The sequence below is a fragment of the Haemaphysalis longicornis genome, unplaced genomic scaffold, assembly GCF_048455015.1.
Source record: "Haemaphysalis longicornis isolate Haplotype H1 unplaced genomic scaffold, Haemaphysalis longicornis Haplotype H1 scaffold_6, whole genome shotgun sequence".
Classification (NCBI taxonomy): domain Eukaryota; kingdom Metazoa; phylum Arthropoda; class Arachnida; order Ixodida; family Ixodidae; genus Haemaphysalis; species Haemaphysalis longicornis.
In genome coordinates this window covers 35,134,756-35,156,486 of record NW_027526407.1, presented here as the reverse complement: position 1 = coordinate 35,156,486, position 21,731 = coordinate 35,134,756, and the positions used below count along the sequence as shown (strand labels likewise).

At 45.1% G+C, this 21,731-nt stretch overlaps 1 protein-coding gene across 1 annotated transcript in view; it reads right to left on the bottom strand.

Moving 5' to 3' along the window:
• Positions 1 to 2,947: 2,947 nt before the first annotated feature.
• The window catches only part of LOC144142968 (uncharacterized), a 45,949-nt gene continuing 27,165 nt past the window's right edge, over positions 2,948 to 21,731 (bottom strand). Inside the window, exons 7-11 of the mRNA XM_077674796.1 lie at positions 21,222 to 21,326; positions 20,033 to 20,137; positions 13,908 to 14,108; positions 10,193 to 10,381; positions 2,948 to 3,136 (exon numbers count right to left, since the gene is read on the bottom strand). Coding sequence (XP_077530922.1) covers positions 3,006 to 3,136; positions 10,193 to 10,381; positions 13,908 to 14,108; positions 20,033 to 20,137; positions 21,222 to 21,326 — 731 coding nt within the window. The 3' untranslated portion in view covers positions 2,948 to 3,005. The remainder of the gene's footprint in view (positions 3,137 to 10,192; positions 10,382 to 13,907; positions 14,109 to 20,032; positions 20,138 to 21,221; positions 21,327 to 21,731) is intronic.

Below are 21,731 nucleotides of genomic sequence, written 5' to 3'. Positions count from 1 at the left end.
TCTGTGATTTAGAGAAATTTGTATAGTTCCATGTGTCGTAGGAACTGGAGTAGAACGTTTGTACCTAAGCTACTGTCAGCAGTATTGGCCCAGGGGCCAAGAAAATGAGGAAGTTCCAGACTGCCTCCATGGCGTACACGAGAGAGAGAGCTCGCTGCACTTTTCCGCGCAGCAGCGAATCGAGGGCAGACGCACAGCAAGTGATCTACAGTCTCACGCACAGCGCAAGTCCGGCACAATCGTCCCAAACTATCTTGAACTTACAACTCCGAGTAAATGCTACATATAGGCGTAGTCGGTGCAACACTCATTTACACTGCTTGATGATGCCGCGTGGAAAGCGTAAGTGGCAGTGCGGATCAATAGCCTGCGGTGGTAGATACCTGCGGTGAGGGTCCTGCCACTCCGAAATTTGTGCAGTCCATCCACTCGCGAGGATAAGGGCGTTGCTGTCCTCTCGGGAGAAAGGAAGCTGGGTCGTACTGCTCATAAAGTAGCCTGCGGTGGCGGCTGCATCACATCTAATATTGCCTTGTATGCCCGAGTGACCAGGCAGCCACTGAACATAGGTGTCAAGACCTTCACGCACTGCTATTGTGTGAACTTCGCCAAAATCGCATACAAGCTGACTGTGGTGGTTGTGAAGCTTTCGGAGGGCTTGTAAGGCGCTGCGAGAGTCAAGGAATATTACTGATTGCAGGGCATGATGTCCGCTGATGTAGTAAAGCGCAGCCCTTAGAGCTGCCATTTCGGTAGCAGTCGAGGATGTTTCGTGGCTAAGTTGTTTTGGGTAGTGCACCGGGCTGCTGGAATCCACACGCCGATGGCGGATGAGCCCGGGCGAACCGAGCCATCCCCATAAACATGTGTGTAGCCTTTGTAGGCACTGGAGATATTCTCGAGTGTGAAGAACTTGAGCGCGGCCGTGGGCGTGGCGGACTTTTAAATGCAGAGCATTTCTTTAACTCACGATGTCACCCGGCATTGTCGGCGTGCCTCGGCGTCCGCAACAGCCGTTCCAGGTGCGCCCTCTCCCCCACTCCTCCTCTCCCGCATCACGCTACCCTCCTCGCTCTCAACAACAGGTCCGCACCCCTCCCCCTACACTATATAAACAAAATAAACATCCCCCTCGCGAGGGGTACGATCAAATGCAGAGCATTTCCGGGGGCGCACGACGTTAAGTAGTTTGCGTTACGTTAATGTTGTTGCACTTGTTGCTGTTGGTTGTTGTATTGTAATTAAATAAGGAGACGTTATTACGTGGTCACGTGACATCATTTATTAGCAGTTGGGTATGATTATTATTCTTCTCTTGAACCGGTGTCTTGAACCGGTGGTGCTACGCTGTTGTTCCATTGCGTAGCACCACTGGTTGAAGGTCTTCATTCCATCTCGTGCAACGGAGACTCGACGACGGCAACTGCTGACGAGAGAGCGCGGCGATGAGTGCGTTCCAGCCTCGCCGACACCCGCCTTTATCACGCCACGATCGCGCCACGCGCGCACGATGCTGGCGTCACGATCACGTTAGCGTTTAGTGTTTGGGGAGTTGGTGGTAGTGAATGCGTTGTATTAGCAGCTTCTTGGCGTAGTTTGAATGAGTCAAGGATATAAAGCGCGTTCGTAGCCTTTCATTCTGTGTCAGTTTTTTGGCGCAGTGGGAAGAGCACCATGTACCTCGCGTTCTGCCCACAGGTAGTGAATGCGTTGTATCAGCAGCTTCTTGACGTAGTTTGAATGAGTCAAGGATATAAGGTGCGTTCGTAGCCCTCCATTCTGTGTCGGCTCTGTGGCGCAGTGGGTAGAGCACCATGTACCTTGCGTTCCGCCCGCAGGGTCGTGGGATCGAAACCAGGCGCCGGTAAGTATTATTTTTTTATATAGTGTAGGGGGAGGGGTGCGGACTACTACGGACAACTAGAAAGGGTGACATCGTGAGTTAAAGAAATGCTCTGCATATAAAATAATACTTACCGGCGCCTGGTTTCGATCCCACGACCCTGCGGGCGGAACGCAAGGTACATGGTGCTCTACCCACTGCGCCAGAAAGCCGACACAGAATGCAAGGCTACGAACGCGCCTTATATCCTTGACTCATTCAAACTACGTCAAGAAGCTGCTGATACAACGCATTCACTACCTGTGGGTGGAACGCGAGGTACATGGTGCTCTTCACACTGCGCCACAAAGCCGACACAGAATGGGAGGCTACGAACGCGCCTTATATCCTCGACTCATTCAAACTACGTCAAGAAGCTGCTGATACAACGCATTCACTACCACCAACTCCCCAAACACTACACGTTAACGCAATACACCCACCCCCTATGCGACGCATTTACTCGAGTCCCCCTCGCGGGGAGATGGGCCCTTTTTCGTTTTTTGTTGATTCTGGGTATTGTTGTGCAAATTTTCCATGGCGCCAGTATCCACGGTGGTACTATCGACTTTTGAGGTCTGAAAATTCGCTGGCAGCAGGCGTCTAACATGCTGTGCTGAGATTTCTGCCAAAGGATGCGTATGACATCGAGTCAAATGGCGCAAAGACGTTCGAACGACCCGTTGGCGTTGTAGCACAGTGGCGGAAAAGCTCCGAGCTTTGCACAGAGTTCCAACTGTCGATGTGCATTTAGGCAGACCCAGGCAGGTGCGCATAGCTTTTTCCAGCACTGAGTCTATTACCTTCTGGTTTGTAGGCGATAGCTTACAACGGAGGCTGTAACGCAAGAGGCCGACAAAAAGGGCTTTATATAAGCAAAAAAGGGAGGATACAGGGCCGCCCCACATTTTCAGCGAGCATACCCAGAATGCGCACAAAACACAGAAGCCGCCCCTTTGTCCACTGTTCAACCTCCCTGATATGTCCTTGCGTTTTCTGCGTACAGTCTCACACGTCTATTCAATGTTTCACGCATAAATTCACTAGCCCAACACAAATTATTGGTCAAGACAGCATTTTATTACGTACATGAAGCTGTTTGTTTGTGAGTGAGATGCTCATACTAGTTTCGGCGGCACCTGCCAGTGCTGCAATATCGGCGGCGGTAGGCGCAGCTCCTGCATCCTCGATATCCGCCACCTCCGCTGTATCCACCGTACCCATTGTATCCTCCGTATCCGCCGTAACCACTTCCTGCATGTCGAATACAAGGCGAAAACTGAGCATCAACTTCAAGTCATAATCATTCACAAGTAGAATCAAGCTCGTTAACCAACCTCTTTGTAGACGTCAAGGCAATACAGTATTTAAAATGCCTCACAAACTACTTCAAAGACTTGTATAAAACACTTCCTTTTCATTCAGTCTCTAAATTTGGTGTGCTAAACAGTATTTAGTTGGTCTTTAAATTATTCCAGTTAGGTCCAATTCCAATCCACGCCCATCACATTTTTTCGCTTCCAACAGTGCACTTATGAACACTACCGCGTGAGCAAACGTAGCTTTTAGTTACAATGTCAGCTTTAAGAATCTCAAGTTGAAACTTATGTGTCATTCTGAGGGTAAATTTTCCTAATGTCTGCGTTGCAATCTGGTTAGGTACAGCTTTGTAATTGTCTGTTAGTAAGTATGGCTGATCCGGTCCACGGGGCATCGGATCAGTAGTGACTGCACTCTTCAGGGCATGTCAGGGAAGCAAATATCTGAGCACATCGCAGGTAACGTGTCCTTGAGCAAAGTAACGGAAATTATCATCTTGCAGCGAAGCTATTTACCTCTGTCTCATGTATGCATCTCATTATTGGTTTCCAAGTGGAGCTCTGCAGCCTGGAAAATTTCGCTAACAGATCGCGTCCACGTGCTCTAACCATGGTAGGGAGAAACGGCTATGCACGACCCCGGTCGATCAAATGAGAGGTTGGAGGAAGCGGGTCATCGGCGCTGCATTAGAGACGCAGAGAGAGGCGATGGCGGTACGCAAGAGCAGCGGGAACGCTGAGAGGTAGGGATGGAGTGGCGTCAAACGTGACACACCCGATCCCGCCGACAATCACGCTAACAGGGCCGGCCGGCAGGACGCCATAGAACCGAGCATTACATAATAATGTGGTCGGTGTGGTAAATGGTGTTTTGTTTTCTGTATATATGTGAAAGTGAAAAAGCATCAACGGCAGGCCCACCACCACATAGGTTATTCGCCAGAAGTTTTAGCTTCCCAATTTCTAGGAATACTAGTTATTAATATAATTTTGCAGCTACAATCGGCCGCCGTCATGGGAGCCGCCATATGGCCATATCAGCTAGAATCGTTCCTCCCCTTGATTGCCGTCTGGCAAGATGTGTCCTAGTGGTCTCTGCACCGAAGTGGGATGCATCTGTTTCTGTTAACGTTACATAAATCTTTTAAAATTTTCCTAGGAGAAAGTTTTTGTTACCTATGACTTTAAAATAATAAAGAAATTGGCGGATCTTACTCATACATGGGCATTGATGCCGAGTGAAGCTTTCATCATGTCATACATTGGTTTAAATTTTACATTTTAAGGTTTAAATGTGGTATTTTAACTACAGCATTATTCTGCTTGTGTATTTTCTGCATTTTCAGAACGGTGAGCGGTGACGGGGGCGTCAAGAGGTTTCGCGACGTAACGAGAAACGTTCGGCTCAATAGCCACGGAGAAGAAGTCGATAACTCGATACGCGCGCGAACTGGGGACACCGTATTTTACGCCCGCCAGCCCTCTCTCCCCTCCTCCGCAACTAGCTTTTCCAGCCGATACCTAATGAGTCATACAAGAAGGCCAGCGCTCTTTCTCGTGCGTTCACCGGGCGCCCTCATGTGGGTCGTTTTCCGGGCTTCTCGCGCACAATACGTGGAGGCCAGAATTTTGTTCTAAGGCAAAACCCCATGGCGCAGCCGCCCAGAAATAATCAGCAGCAATACAGCAGGAACATTCCTCCCTCTCTTCGTCAAACTGGATGAAACTGCCAACACCCTTTCCAAATATTTACTGTTTTTGTAGCCACGGAAAACCTTGGATGTTGTTCGCGAATCATGCCAAGTAAAAATGTGACATTTCTCTGTTGAACACAATGGCACGCTTGTTGAAACGCGGCTTCCCTAGACGCTCGTGTAAGATTGCGCTGTATTGCATATCATCCTTATGAAATTCAGGAAGAAAGGCTTAGTAATTTGATTTGTTTAATTTCAAGACTTGTGGTCATAAATGCGCTGTATATAAGATATGCAATATTTGTACAGGCGCAATTGTAAAATCTACTTTTCCACCTCATACTGACACAGCATACAAGCATCGATATAGCTTGAAAGCACAACGCTAGGTGCTTGCTTTCAGAAGCCTCTGTTTAAAACTGTTTCACAACGTTTGATGTGAACGGGCAGCCAGGGGCTTTAGGTTCTAGCCTGAAAAGAAAAAAAAAACGATTACATTTACTCAACTCTTCGTCCTCATGATTGTGGAATTGACTAAGGTGATAAACAGGGCCTTCACACCGTCGGCTCAGTATGGCAAATCGTCCTCGAATGTGCCACTTTCATGTCTACTGCTAGCAACACGCGGGCAGATGTAATAATTTCTGGCACCAGTAGCTGCAGCGGAACAATTGTCCTATCAAAGCTCCGGTAGCCAGCTGGGGCCGTTACCCCCCTACTTCTTTTCTTTTATCCATACACAGACACCCCAAGCATGCATATTTGCCTATGTTGCCTAAGAACAAAGTAGTAACTGCTTTTCCATATTGGTATGCACCACAATTTAGGGGTTGGTATTTGAGACACCCGTAATACAATATCCGGTTTCTCTACATCTCAGCTAAAAGTCAGGAAGCACTCATTTGAATTGATTCGACGGGACACGAGGAGCTGGAGGGAAACGAGAGGGCCGACCAGGCTGCGCGCGATCTTACAAACCGCGCGGCTAACAGTCCTAGCCTTCTGCAGCCCCTCCCAAGTGGCTTTGGCGAACGCCTCACTGTCCAAAGAGGTGAACGAGCCCTTTTCCCCAACACGGACAAGAACCTCTCTGGCGCATAAGCTCAAACGCTGAGGCAAATCCAGACGAACACTTATCCTAACAAATCCCGGCTATCCAAAATGTTCCCTCAAACACACACAGACGCATGCAATAAATGCGGAAACCCTTCCAACTTATTTCACGCCACATGGGCCTGCCCTATCATCTGGCCTTCAAGAAACAACCCCACAAATACGGTCGTGCTATGGGAGGCAGCTCTGGCCAGCTCCGACTTCGGGATTCAGAAGGACTTAATTCTTTGAGCCCGGAGAGGAGCAGAAGAGTCTGGGGCCCTGGAAGGAGGGCACCACCCCTAAAGACAATCGCGCCACCTGCTTTTTTCCTAATAATAAACGTTTCATCTCTCTCTCTCTCTCTCTCTCACTCATTTGAAAGATTTGGCTTGCTCTATTTCAGTTTCGAAAGAAGCTCCACTGAGATTGCTGCTCTTTGTACGAAGATACCATGAACGACGAGGCAAGATTCGCTCGTCTCTGACCGCTGGGTCTGCGAGATCACGTACTATGTTTGATTAGCTACGTTCGCAAAACTAATGGGTGGGAGTTTGAATTTTGAGCGTCGTGTGCGTCAACTTGTAGTCCTAGTCGAGGTGCTGTAGCGAGAAAATGTTCCTTGTACCGTCATCTGTTGAAAAGACGCTCACAACTCCATATCAAAAATTTGGCAATGCTATTGCAGCCTACTGCACATTATAGCTTAGCAAACACAACCTTGAAAAGTTTGGCCGACATGCCCCATCTGGCGCTCACACAATAGAACGATTCTGCTTATAAAAGTGCCCACAAAGCCACAATCATCAATGCTTCCGCATTACATCAAAATGCGCTGACATCATCAGTAAGTGGGAAAGTGATATCACAGTTGGCCTAAGTGTCCCCAACAAAGCTCTGATAATGAAATGTGTTCACTGTCTTTTGAAGCCTCCTTTACGTGATCTATAAACTTCTAGTGAATTACAAAATCACCACATTCAGGATGTTCACAAAAAAAACATTGTGATGATGGAGGGGGGGGGGGGATGGTTACGGGATAAAGAAACCCAACGTGATTCAGAAGTTCGAGCATTAACGTAACCCAACCGCATACGCACGCTTACGACATCCCCCTCGCGAGGGGCACGGTCAAATGCAGAGCATTTTCGGAGGGCGCGCGACGTGCGCGCCAAGCCCCGCACATACCCGATTTTATCTGGTTCGAAAGAAATTGACAGCGAGAGCGAACCCCGAGAACCACCCCATCACGGCATGACCGCGCCACGACCACGTCACGACTACGTCACGATCACGCCACAACTGTTGTTGCTCCCGCGCCAAACTACGACGCATGCGCGCCCCACCTGTTGCTGAACGCGATCCGAGCACCCAGAGAACACGCGAGGAGCAGCGGAGAGCAGGCGAGGAGGAGTGGGGGAGAGGGTGCACCAGGAACGGCTGTTGCGGACGCCGAGGCACGCCAACGCCGCGTGACATCTTGAGTTAGAGAAATGCTCTGCATTTAAAATGGCGGACGATTGCAATACTCGCTATCGCGAAATTTGTGCGCAGTGGAAACGGCAGTCTTCTGGGTGAAGGCGCATACATGCTGCGTCTCAGGAAGTGCATTAGCGAACGCACGAAGGCCCGCAATATACTTTGGCCGCTTGCGCGTTATCTCGTGGCGCGTCGCCGCGGGGACCCATGTCTCTTTGACCATACTTTCATTCGCCGCTGCGATGCTCGCTCGATTTTTGGTGGCCTCTTCGTCCTATCAATTACCTCGGAGCGTGTCGCAGGCGAAGAGAATGTCTAACGCCGTCTCCGCCTACCTTCGTCCCTATGACACTTTCCCTATGCTTTCCTCCTCCGCCTTCTTGCTCGCTCTACTTCGTCTGCCTTCTTTGACCCCTTCATTATTGCAGTTACGAGAAACGATGGCACTACGAAACTACAGGAGTGGTCGCTTAAGTGCTGCACACTAAAAGCACGCCAGATTTAGGGCGACTAGTATATAAAATGTCACCCGTTCTCTGAGTAATCTGCCAGACGTTGTTTAGAAGTCGTATGAACTTTTCCCCTCTGCAAGGCTCTTTATTCACCGAGGCAACTAATGTGTTCTTCAGCTAATGCTCATAGCAAAAAAAAAAAAACGGGGAAGAATATTTACAGACAGCGGTACAGAGCAGAATTGAGACTATAAGTGCATTACACGGATGCGCGCAATCACACACTGCGGAGATACGTTACACTTTTAATAAACTACACAATCTGAAAATTTCAGGCCGCCTTTCGAACATAGCGGGAGCGGCAGCGTTATTAGCCCCCCAGAAATATTTAACCACGGTTTAAGCCTTATTAGAAAAATTATAGTTAACCAGTAACTAGTACTTTGAAATGCTCTAGCTATAATCAGCGTCTCTGAAGTCGACCTGCTATATAACGGGTGCACTACATCTCCTATTAGAAGGAAAAATCTGCATGATGAGCAAGGATGGCCCTGAAATTTCATGTGCCGGCGCAACAATATGGCTTTACAAGAAAAGTATTCCAAGAGCCTAAATTAAAGAAAAAGTGACCGCGAGCCCGTCGTGGCTCCGTTGAGCGTAAGGGGAAGCCGACAGTCTGCCTGGTGTCATTGCAATGTCGGAGTGATTCTAGTCCTATTTCCACATAGCGCTTCGACGTCGGGTGTACCGCCAGTTTGTGTATCTGCTGTATTGAGATGACCATGCTGGTAAGCCAACAAGGCTGTAGTGCTGGAGGCGTACATTTGGGGTATGCTGTCTCCGTATTGCAAAGCGTGGACAGAGTTACTTTCCCTGATGGATTTTTTTTACAATTGCATCGGCCACAGAAGTCTCGGTGTTTCCTTTAATAGCGACTTGCTGTGACAGACACAGAAACTAACTCTCCGAATCTTACATGAAATATCTATCTATGGTTTCCCAATCTGCAAATATCAAGGGTGTCATGAACTCTGTGCAGCCTGTGGATGTTTTTCTTCTTTAATTAGGGTATAGGAACTTTGCCCCGCTTCTCGCTCCATGTCGCCGTGTAATGGGAGAGTTCACAATGATTGCAAATACCGCTGATTGTTTTTCGGCTATCTTTACCGGTGATGTACCAGCACGGTCAACCATTTTTTGCTATTGCCTACTTTTAGGCCGCGCTGTTTAACGTCTCGAGGTGGGGAAAGCTTCAGCGAGCGCCATTTTGATTTCGCACCACGGAAGGAGTAGTAAGGGGCCGCTTTTCTTACTTAATAAATCATTTATTGCTTAATAGCGCTAACAAGTCGCGTTTATCACACAATCCAGAGTCCCCCATTCGAATCGCACTCCGAAATATATTCACCACCGAATTCTTTTTAACCTAATCACCTTTCTCTGATTAGTGGAGCTTCCCTCAAAAATTTTGGAATCAAATTGGGCATTCATTCCCTGGGCTTTATTCTTTGAGGCGCAGGGCTTTTTTTTAATGCCATCCGTCCGCCGTTTTTTGTGTCATCTCCGTCCCAGGGGCGCCGAATTTCGATCTGTTTAGTTAGCACATGCACATGCATAAAAATGTTTCTTAATAGCATTTGCGGGTCTCTAAATTTAGCATGAAAGCACTCGCTTGTTCTGGCGCATACGCTAGCTGATATTTATTAATCACAAATAAGTTTCTTTTAACAAGGGTAGGTAACAGCAGTAAAGAATTTATTTTGCGTGATGCAGGGCTATTAGTAATAACGCTGTTGGGCAGTCAGAACGCAGAAAGTTAGGTGCCCATTTAAGCCTTGTCTGAGTCTGTCACGATACATAGTTTTGATAGGGAATTTTCATCGAACCGCTGTAACTTTGTCCGGAGTTTCGGTAATGCTCCGCTATCTAGATCAATGTTCAATCTGCTGATTTTGTACATATCTGTGTTGTATATATTTATGATTTTGTAAATGGTAGTAGGTGAACATCGTAAATTAGTGTTTCAGGCTTGTTTAAAGGTATAGGAGATATGTTATGCATTTATCGTACATATCAAAAGAACAACGACGTCCTATTTCTATGCTCTTCCACTATATGTTCTAAGTATATTCTATGCGTTGCTGCTGTACAGCACAATGGACATTCTCCATATGGGTTGCTGAATATAATCGTTCAGGCACTGCTTAGCGAGTGCTCCTCCTGCCAATCCCTCTAATCATTCTAATCTCGCCTAAATTGGCGATAACAACCTACCATATCCTCCTAATCCACTATTGCCCCAGCCGCCAAGGCCGCCGAGACGTCCTCCAAGGCCGCCGCCGAGACCTCCTCCAAGGCCGCTGCCGATGCCACCGTGACGGCCCAGGCTTCCTAGCACTCCGCCAAGCGCCAAGCCTCCCAAGCCAGTTCCCAGGCCAAGAGCGAGCAGGCGTCTGCGTTCTCCTGAAATGCAAAAGATAAGACCATAGAGAAGCGCTGAGAAATTGAGTTGTTAGAAACAAGCACTAGTTATTAAAACATAATTACTTCGAGGTAGCTGAGTATTCGGAGTTCTGGGACATGTGTCGAGGACAACTGATCAAGCATACATGCCACAAGAATTTGCGCTTTTCCCACTTATTGAAACTGTAGTTGTAAAATCGTCACTAAAAATATTTAAAACAACACTGGTAGCTCTAAAAAGTTTGTCTTTTTTGCTTGCTTTCACTGCATCGAAAAACCAATGAATGCGCTCGGCGTCTATTTTCGTATCGGCAATTTACTGCTGCTTCTCTAGATATTGTCACGTTATGCCATAATCTGGCACACCGTGATATATTCCTAGGGCGGTTTAAGACCTGCATGGACTATTTGCACGGCTGCAAAATAACAATTCACATATTTTGGTGGGGCTCTAGTTCGCGAAATTCTTACTGCATCGTGTAAATCTTAGCTTAGCTGCCAGTAGGCTACGTTGCCTATATATCTTACTACAGGGTAGAGTCTTGGCTTTAGGCAATTTGCCCATAGGGGTTCACAAACTAGCTCTCGGGTTAAGATTGTAAAGGCTTCGTTTTTTTTTGTGCGTGTTCGGCAATGTGTGTTACACCCCCCAAAAAAGATGCACGCAATTCCCTTGAATTAAACTCAACCACAAATATCTGCTGCCTTGTATACCTCAGGCAAAATGGCTGTTGTACGTTGAAGTGTGGTTTAAACATTCGTCAATCTTCTATCTTTTTCTATTATGATCGCACTTACAGGCCCCTGTTTTGCTGTTTCAAGTCGTGCCATTATATGCCGCCCCATAATATTACACTTCTGAGGCTTTGCGATCTAAACGCAGTTCTTAGGTTTCCTGAACGGCACTCTTTTTATTCACCAATTGCGGTCTATGTGCTCGAAAACCTAACTACGCCGTTAGGAGCCTACCCCAGTGGCCCAGTTGAGGCTTGAACCTTACAAGACTACTTGTATGTACTTGTAAAGGCTTCAATTATGATTTCGGTACTTGGCTGTGTGTAGGACGCAAACAAGATAGACGCATGTCTGGCATTATCAAAATAAAGTCGCACGCGATGGCCAAATCGCAAACGGTTGCTTGCATGTTTGCCCAATTTGATGCTGCGCACTAATTCACTATTTGGACTTCGAATTCCCAACTGGTTGTGTTGGGAACGCGTGGGTTCTCTTACATGAATTCTTCCAAGTCTGGAGGTCATTCTATCCCGCTTTGCATTTGTGAAGTTTTTGCAAATTCATTTTTGTGTTCTGTGTTGAGTCATTCAACAACCACTTACCAATTCCTGGAGCAGACGTTAACGGAAATTTTTAGGTCTGCACAACGGGCACAAAACGGAACAGCTGCCCATGAGAGGCGCTAGACATTTGCACGGCCTATGTTTTGTTTAAATGCCTCACAATTGATGATTTTGTGAACAAAGGAAAAATCATCGTGCGCACAAGCAGATAAGCATATTGACCATTTACGAAGATTACCCAACAACTACAGTTTGTACAGGTTTGTACAGTGGAGTACATGTAGCCGAGACAAAATCACATGTGAACGCCGAATATGCGGCGCGACTGAGCGTTACTTTAAGACGCTTGAAAATATTTGTTCTTTCTTGTGTTCTGGCTAAACTTGCTTTGAGCACGCCGAATAGCCACTGACAAAGCGGAAAAAGGTAAGTTGTGTTTTTGGGTGGTTGTGTTTTGGGGCGGTTGTGTTTTTGGGCGGTTTCGTGCTGAGGTATTTTTCAAATTTGAATTATTTAAAAAGATATCTCATATTACCTCTCTGAGGCGTGTTTTTATGCTATTGCCTCCTTGGTGACTGTGGGCGTTTATGTTGGAGTAGAATCTGGTAGTGTTAGCTACGTGAAATCTCGCACAATTTTTAGTGTGCAAGATATGAACCAGGGGTGTTATAAGAGCAGATGAATTTAACAGCATAGTTCACTACGACCTCTTGAGATACCCAAAAAAATGAAGGTTGTGGATCAAAAAAACTGCGCAACCCGAAAATTTTATACTATGGAAGATGTTATACTTAGGTACCAGATACGAACTGGCATAAACCATTTAGTTTATCACTCCGCCGAAGAGACAATAGCGGAAGTCCATGCCCGTGCTTGTTTTAAAGATTACGTGTAATACACCTCATCCTCTGCTTTATCTCCCATTGTTTGAAACCGCTACAGCACTTTATAAGCAGATTAAGTCAGAACAGTCATGGAAACGGCTCGTGTCACGTTCAGATTTCTCGGAGTAATGCCCCCGTGTAAAGAGCTTTTCATCCGTATACATGAACTTTTTCAGAAGTCCCGGTGTTCCTCACATCGAATCGCAATGTGAGCATGTGGTCACCACACTGAAAAAGTGAGATTTGCGTTTTGTACTATATTTAGACTATCCTCTAAGCATAGTGCTAGCAATGCATCAAAGTTATGTTATTATTTGGAATCCCGACGTTCATTCGTCAATGTGATGCATATACCACTTATCAACATAAGAACACGCTTTTCATGCAAATAATTTTATTTTCAATACTTTCGACATAAAACCCGTCTTTAACTAGTGTCGTATGCTTTTGTGACAAGTCTGTGCGAATTTATCTATGGCAGTCAGAGCAACGTCATATCTCGAACAATTATTCTAGCGAGATGAACCGGGGATTCGTTCTGAGCAGACAAATTTAACAAGAGCGCTTGCAATGCTCCCTTGTCCCTTCCAAAAAACTGAGGTTGCTGAATCAGTAAAGTGTACCAACCCCAAATTTGGTAAAAGACGTATTTATCAAAGCATGTAGGTGTTTGTTACAAGTCAGTGTACTGCACCCATCGAATCGTCATGTAGCACCGTAGTCACCATATATAATACCTAATCTTCGCATTCTGTGGCTTTTTTACGCTGCTCTCTAAGCGTAACACTGAAATCACAACAACGTATTATTAAACTTCATTACAAAATTTTAATAATTCGAACGAAAAATTCCACTAAACGAAGAGAATAACGTGCATTTCCGGGAAATACCTTTAGTGCTGATAGCTAAGAAATGGTTCCCAATCGTGTCTAATATCTTATGCGTTGAGACAAGTGGGTGCAAACATATATTATACCATAGGTATAAAAAGTCCGAAGCAATGAAGATGGCCAACGAATCAGAGAGAAATATCACGATGCATGATAGGCATGACATCGTAGTTGTCTACTAATCGGAAATTTTATTACAAATATTGTTCTTCATCGTGAATCAAAGCTCAGACAAGGTCAGGTGTGTTTTTAATAACTTGAATATATTAATTTGAAATTGTGAAAATCAAATGGCGGTAACCGCAAGATACAGTGAAACTAAAGCTGAAACTTAGTGACTAAATCGTTCAGAACTGATGAGAAGTTTCTGGTTTTATTCCAAGGAATATAAAAAAATAGGCAATAGATCCTTTTAATACTAACTATGCCGGTTGTAAGTATTCCAGATACTCACGTCTACTGAGTCCGCGACGGCCAAGGCCACCCAGAAGCCCGCCGCCCAACCCTGCACCGAGCCCGCTTCCGAGGCCACTCAAAAGGCCTCCGCCGAGCCCTCCACCGATCCGTCCACCAAGCCCTCCGAGTCCACCGAGCCCTCCGAGGCCACCAAGACCTCCAAGGCCACCGAGCCCACTGAGCGCACCAAGAGCAGACCCTATAAAACGTCAAAGTAAAAAATAAGTTCTCTTTGTTTCTAATAGTGGTGCACAAAATAGTTCACCATGCTCAGAACATTAGAGCTAAGAAAGTCGTTTACGACGGCATTAACCCCCGCCAGTGATTCTCCAGTACTGTGCAGTGGGCAGGTACGTGTCCTATCAGGGAAACACTGCCTCACCCAGACGGAGTAACCAACAGAGAAGCCACTGAGAAAACCCGAAGAACGGGATCCAGATGATTTTCCAAAACAAATAAACTCGTTTTCGCGCATTTAAATTATTAGCCGTGCATTCTCTAGGCACACAGGATACTTTTCCGCACTCTGCTCAATAAACAATATTTGCTCACAATATACATACACTCCGACTTGTCAACACTGCCCCACACCCAACACTCTCTACCATATGGTCTGGGAGTGCCGACCATCACCATCATTGCCCCCCTACCAATCCAAACACTGGAGCAGTGGGAGGACCAGCTGAGCAGCTCCCACCCCCAAGACCAGCAACGACTGGTGGACAGGGCCCGCCGGGCAGCCAAAGACCAAAGCTTCCGGACTAAGGAGGCCTCCCACAACGGAACTCTTACAGTTCAATAAATGTTAATCTTCCTCCTCCTCACAATACGCACTCGTACAGCCCCAATCATTGGCATTTTTCTAACAAATTGGATCTTACACTTGCGAGGCCAGGAAAACTGCAGGTTCAACGACGCGTACCTTTTACGTTAAATAAAACCTATTTTAAAAGAAGATCACTAGGGAAGTATTTTTGAAGAACCGATTTGATTGATTGTAGGGTTTAACGCACCCACGCAACGCAGGCGATGAGGCGCGCTGTAGTGGAGGGCTACGGATTAATTTTGACCACCTGGGGATCTTTATCGAGCGCCGAAATCTCGTACACACGGGCGTTTTTGCTTTTCGCCTCCATCAGAAAAGCGGCCCCCGCGGCCGGACATCGAACCCACGACCTCATGCTCAGCAGCGCAGCGTCTTAGCCACTGAGCCACCGCAGCGGGTTTTTAAAGAAGTGAGCGAGCTGATTTAAAAGAAAAGTAGAAACCGTATAACATGCTGCCTGTATACATCCGGTATTACATTTTCCAAGTGACACGTAATGGCGTTCAATCAGATCTCAGCGAAAACAAACTTGGCACTGTAACATTCATTTATTGGTTGAATTTTTGGAAACACAAAAATATGTTTGCTTTGCGATTTTGCGGGTCAGGACGTCCGTACGAGGAGGTTGCGCGAGCTGGGGGTAAAGTATGTTCAAACGTGGCCAGTTCCTGTTTTCACAAGAAAGCGCGCCACTGGAGCTAAAGCAATTTTAGGCTCAGCGGTAAGTGGTATTAGTGATCTAGCTGTCCTTATCTGAATTGTCGGTGAATTTGTTTACTTTTCGAGGCAGTCCTTTGAGCCCGCAAGTGGGAGAATTTTTAATGTCATAAGAAATTTGCGTCGTAGAGTCGACGTATACCTGCGAAGTATACGTAAACCTTATTTCTAGCAATTGTAACGTCCCAAAATACGTTCACAATATACTGGAACGCTGAACAAATGGTGTCGCTGAACAACACAATTTCCTGCAGAGCTGAAACATGCCGGGCAGGGAATGATTTGTCGTGTTGTCTATGTTACCTTACCAGAATGTCGAACAGAAAAAAAAAATACCGGTTCGATTACTGTTCGGGTTTGACTGGATTCATGTCGTTCCGGTTCAGTTAAAGTTGGAATAAATCACGGACAGAATGGAATCGCGATGCGCTTCTATCGATGAAACTATCAACCGATAAAAAAATGTTTAGTAGAATATAGCGGCCGTACAAAAAAAATTTGAGATAGTGCTCTTTCCCCGAAACAGTGCTGCAGTTCCAAAGGCCACATTATACAATCGAGCCACAGATTAAGAAAACCTGATGCAGAAATGAAGATTCACTAGCCACTTTCTCACGGGGCTTTTATGTGGTCATAGCGACTATAAAGGAAGTAGTTTTCCCGAGAGATGGGAAAGGTGGGTCTGTCGTAATTTAAAATAAAAGAATTACAATTTTTGTTCGCAGGGTAACATATATCTGAAGTTATTTTGTGCAAGCAAAAAACTGCCGTGTATCTGCTGCATTCGCTACAAATGTCGCTGAAAACGACAATCGTGTGCCACACATTCCACGTAAATGCCTGTCTTCTCTTTCCCGCTCACCTCTCACGGTCCTCCTTTCCCGTTTCTCTACCACCTACCAAAAACACGGTAAGATTTGATCAAGTATATTCAATTTTAGCCAGTATCACTTCCGGCGCCCCATACACTACAATCTTTTGTTACCGTTGGACCTTTTGGAATTCAGTAACGAGAGCGCTTTTTCGGCACGAGAGTCGCACGAGAGCGCTTTTTGTATTATGATCTCAAAACATTTAGTTTTTCGAGGCGTATTTTCATTTGCTATGGCAAAAAGCAAGCCGACATATATTTCTAATTAAAACCTCACGGCGAATATCACTTATGCACTATGCCTCAAATACACCTTATGTCTTATTTTCCCTTAATAAAGTTGACAAGTATGAACACCTCCTCCAGATTTGGTAGTTTTAAAGCGCTTTTCTTATATAAACGTCTCTTCTTGAACTATTTTGACTTTTGGCTAGCGGATGAATCAAAGGACAGACATACAAACAGACCAAAATTTTCTCATTTAAGTAGCTCGGGACAGACTATCCGGCATTGTAAACTTTCCTTTAAAATAAACCGCCAAAGCCGGTTCGGGTCACAGGAAAAATCCCGCGGAATTAGAAACCTTCACCTCTGTAGTACACAAGATATTGCACCTGTCACCATAGATTTTCTTTTTTCGATTCTTTGAATGCCTTTAAATGAGTGTACTTTTTTTGCAGGAGGAACTGTTTCCTATGAGAATAAAGCAAGACACATTTTCAGCTTTCGGAAATGTCGGGTCCTTTTTTTCCCGCATCTAAACAAGCTCGGAAGTTTAAATTTCTACTATTATATTCCTTGTGGTTAGGAATAAACAGTAGTACAGATTGAAAAAAAAAGCACCGCATTGGAGGTTAGCCGAGCTATTCGGTCTAATGAAAAGCCAATATAAAAAAGGCCATCTTATTTTTTTTCATACTTTCACAAAACAAGCCAAGGTTTCACTTTATCACACACCCAAAAAAAATATTGCATTTACTTTAAAACTTTTTTAGCTACAAAGCCCGAAATATGAACTTGTTAGCTGTATTGCGGTAACATACCGGAGTGGTTTGGAACAAACTCGTGACGGCTGCGAAGACGAGATTTGCCCAGTAACAACTTCTCCGCTCTGCGCGTAAAAGATAACAACCGCGGCGCTTCCTCCCTTCGCACGAATGACAAGTCTCGTTAGGTCAGACGTACGGCAAAAGAGGAACGTCTGTAGAAAATCCACCTCTTGGTTTCGTGCTTATTCGATGGCTAAGGGCAGCTAAAAAAGTAGAATTTATTCGTGACTAAACTCAGCGTGGAGTTATTAAAATCTGCGTAATGGACATTTTGTTTTTTGTCTTCCCGCAGAAACATTTCTGTAGACAACTTCGCGGCCTTGATGAGGCACATCCTTAATTTAACAGCGGAACACAAATTTTGACAACCGGTGGTGTAGCTCCTCTCAGATGAAAGCAAACCACGTAAACGCCCGTGTCCAGATTTTTTGTGCACGAATTAATTCACAGCCCTGCCCAACGGCACGCCTCAACGACCAGGTTTTGCTTACATTCGTTAAACCGTTGCATTTTAAAAATTATAAAGTTAGAAAATTTGGACCATGTGAGAATATTTAGGGGACCGTAAACAAAATAGAACTTTTTTTTTACTTCAACGAACTAGGCTTGAGTGACTCAGCTCTATTCCATAAACAAAAGACATTTCTTAAAAAACGCAAAAAGTATTCAGAAACATTCAAATTTCGCGCTAGCTACAGTGACGTGTTATGGGCACAAGTGGCGTGGCAACAAGCCCGAGCCGCTAACTCCAGGCCACTTTACAACAGACCTCGCTTCCTTGCCCGACATCATCACAAGTCTGTCGTTTCTAACATCCGCATCTTCGTAGCATGTGAAAAAGACAAGATCTCTTGGAAATATTCTGGCGAAGGTAGGCAATCGAGTACCTGCTGGAGCTATCGTCTTGCCTAATCAAGTCCATAGCAGCTGTCAGGGCAGGATACATCTTGTTATTCGAATATCATCTCAAGGCTCGCTAAACCTGGAGACTGGCGCGCATCACAGATGTTAACGTGGGACGCGACGGAAAAATTAGAGCTTCCTTCGTCCACACTCCTCCTAGCAAGCTGGTGGGTCACATAATAGAATTTGAGAAAAATGAAGAAAACTAGCTGTTTTATTCATTCCAGCGCTGATTCACTTCGAGCTTGGCGAACGAGTGAATCAGCGGCTTCAGCACGCTGCGCCTTTATCAGGCGTAGCGTTCGGCTACCCTTACCACGTCATACAGCCAATGATCACGGCCGTCATTTTGTGTAGTCACGCCATAAACTTGAAACACCTCAGCAGACGATAGCGGGGCAGTGGGTGATGGTCGGGAACGTGATAACGCAACAAAACTTGCATTGAAGCAGATAGCTACACTATGTTACTAGAAGCGATTGAAAGAAATAAATAGGTATGGTAAAAAAGATTGCGTGGTGTTCTTTCGCTAAACAACCATTTTTCGCTCGCTTTTGGATCAACGTTACGTGATCGCCTTATGATATAGACGCTAATTTTAACATAAAGAAATGTGTTTCTCTTGCCAACCTAAGCTGCCGTCCTAATTTTTGTAATACATGCCAAGAATTTTAATATCTTTTAAGCCCAATAGTATAGCTTGGTTGGAATCTTTAATAGCTAAGCGTCAAAAAACACTGCATGTCGCCTAGCTATACGTGCATCACGTCACTGACTGGCGAGTTCATGGTGAATTTATGCATGGCGAGTTCATGGTGAATTTATGCAATCAAGTATAGGGATCCGGCTTCGCTTCTGCGGCTGTCTTTTTAAAGTGACTATTGAATGCGTTCCTTGCTGCAACTTAAGAAAAGCCAACCCATAGCCGCTAAACCGCTGTAATAACGTAATTGCAGCAGTCGAACAACGCCAAAACCGGGAAAGAGAAAATAATCTTTCGAGCAAGTATTTAACTTATCGGTTGGGCGTTGAGCTGCGATTTTTGGCTAAGGTACTTTGCGGCCCCCCAATCTAAGTACTGGATGTGTTGGTTGACTACGTTTTTGAAACATTTAGGACTTGAAACAAAGCTTCAAAAAGTTTCATGGGGTCCCATTACGGCTTGATTTTCTTTTTATGATACCTCGAAGCCGCCACAGGGAACTGCAAGCATTTTATCTTGAATGCGCTTTTCCGGCAAACGTTAGCAGGAATGAGGTTTCTATGCACCAACTTATAGGCGTACAAATGCTTGCGCTAGAACGTAATTTAGATTTTTTAACTGTGCATCCACAGCAGCCGGCTTTTGACGAATTTACACTTTTTGTTTTTATTGCTTCGTCAAATCTCTAGAAATTCTATATGCCGATCGTCATTCGAAGCTTGCCAATTTTATAGAATTTGTGGAACTTAACTATGCTGATCTCAGCTTTCTATCAATAAAATTAGCCCGTCGTCTTTGTGGTTACTTGAATTGTCTCTGATGAAAATATTGGCCGGAACGTGACGTACACTGAATGCTCTTTCGTTTTCCATTTGTTAACACATCGAATTTACAGGGGGTACTCGGTGGGGGCTAATAAACTCCTACGCTATCTTTTGTAAGGGTGAAGATAAATTGCTTCACAGTAAAGTGTCGCTACAGGAAAAAATGTACAGCGCACGCTTTCTATTCAGATGTTCATTCTAAACAAAATCAGCACATAGAGAAATTTCACCTCCTGCCCCAAGGCTTCCGCCCAATCTTCCACCCGAACCGTGAAGGGACGCGCCTGCCCCACCTCCCAAAGTGGAAAGTCCTCCGCCACTTAGGCCTCCCAAACCTGCAAAAGTACCATCAGTAATTAAAGGGAGCACGATGCCTTAACTGAGCATATTGATCACTGTTTTGAGCATCTAAACCAAAGACGGAAACGTTAGTCATAAACCAAACGAAAATGTTAGCCAAATTCTTCTTTCGTGTAAACTCTTTTACACCTAGTTGACGTGTTTTAGGCGCAAACAACTTTATATAGAAGAAAATTATAGTTCAGATGTCACGCACGGCCAGTTAAAAAGGAAGTTGCCAGGCTCATACCACCGTCAAGAAGCATCATCATGTGCATTACCAGCAACCTCTATGCTAGAATCGAACTTCAAACACGCGTATTTGGAGTGTCTGTTGCGTAAAGACTCCGAACTGCATGAATACATGCTAATTTATTTGAAGGAGCTCATTAGACATCCCACCGTAGTGAAACGTTCCTTGTATGCCAAATTATGGGAATACGTTTTCCATACGGGCTATTACACACCCAGGCGTTACTACTTCAGATTACCTTTTCAAAAACAAAAGAACCAAATGCTTGTCAGAATAGAATCGTTTGACATAGTGTTCGCGTTTCTGCAATATTAAAGCGCTGAATATGGCACCTTATATTTGCCGTATTTTTTCTGTATACTACGCACATACGTAATTCATACGGATAATTGCTTGGCATTTCTGGTAGGCATACATTGAAAGCACCGGTGTTAATTTTTTAACGCAATTCCGTGGCCTATCGTCATGTGTTGCCGACACATATCCCTGTTCTTATTTCGGTGGTGAGTCAAAACAGTTAAAAGTATTGTATTCCCATTATTTCGTATATAGAACGTTTAGGAGCGCTCACACCATAGAACGTATTAGATATAATGTTTGAATTTTCTGAGGCTTCTAATTTATTCGGCTTCTTCATAGAAATTTTGTTTTCGTCAGGCTGTGTGAAACTGCCCTACTTTGAAGACAGACATGGAACAGTCTGAAGCCCCTTTGAAAGTATATTTTCCAAATGGTTATACTTTTTAGTTTCAATATTGATTCACCTTGGCAATAAGTTTATCTTTTTAGGTTGCTTTGCGGTAAAATTGCACCTAAAGCATTTTCACCTCCTGCACCAAGGTGTCCACCGAGTGCTCCACCCGAAGCGAGAACGGACGTGCCTGCGCCACTTCCGGTACCAGAAAGACTTGCACCATGTGTTCCTCCCAGGCCTGCAAAAATACCGCCGTAAATAAAGAGGCCTCGGGGCCCAAACTGACCATTTCGTGCTGTGTTGATACCGCTTCAACCCAAAAAATTGAAACATTTCTGGACCTGTTTACACTCGTAGAAGCTTGTTGTAATGGTGACTTGTTCAGGTACGCTCTCTTCAACATGCTGTTGCGTTTTTTAAGTTGCACCCAAATTAAAGTGCCCCCACAAGCCACTACCGCACCATCTATTTCATTTGGAAACCATGTTTAAAGACTACCGCAATTGCAACAGGGCATTGCCGAGAATATACGCAAACACGTCGAATTAGCGAAGTTAAACTGTTTTATTACAGTAGTGGAAATGTAAATCAGGATGACAAAAATAGAATGAGAAATCTGCAGTCGATGCCAGAGGTGCACACA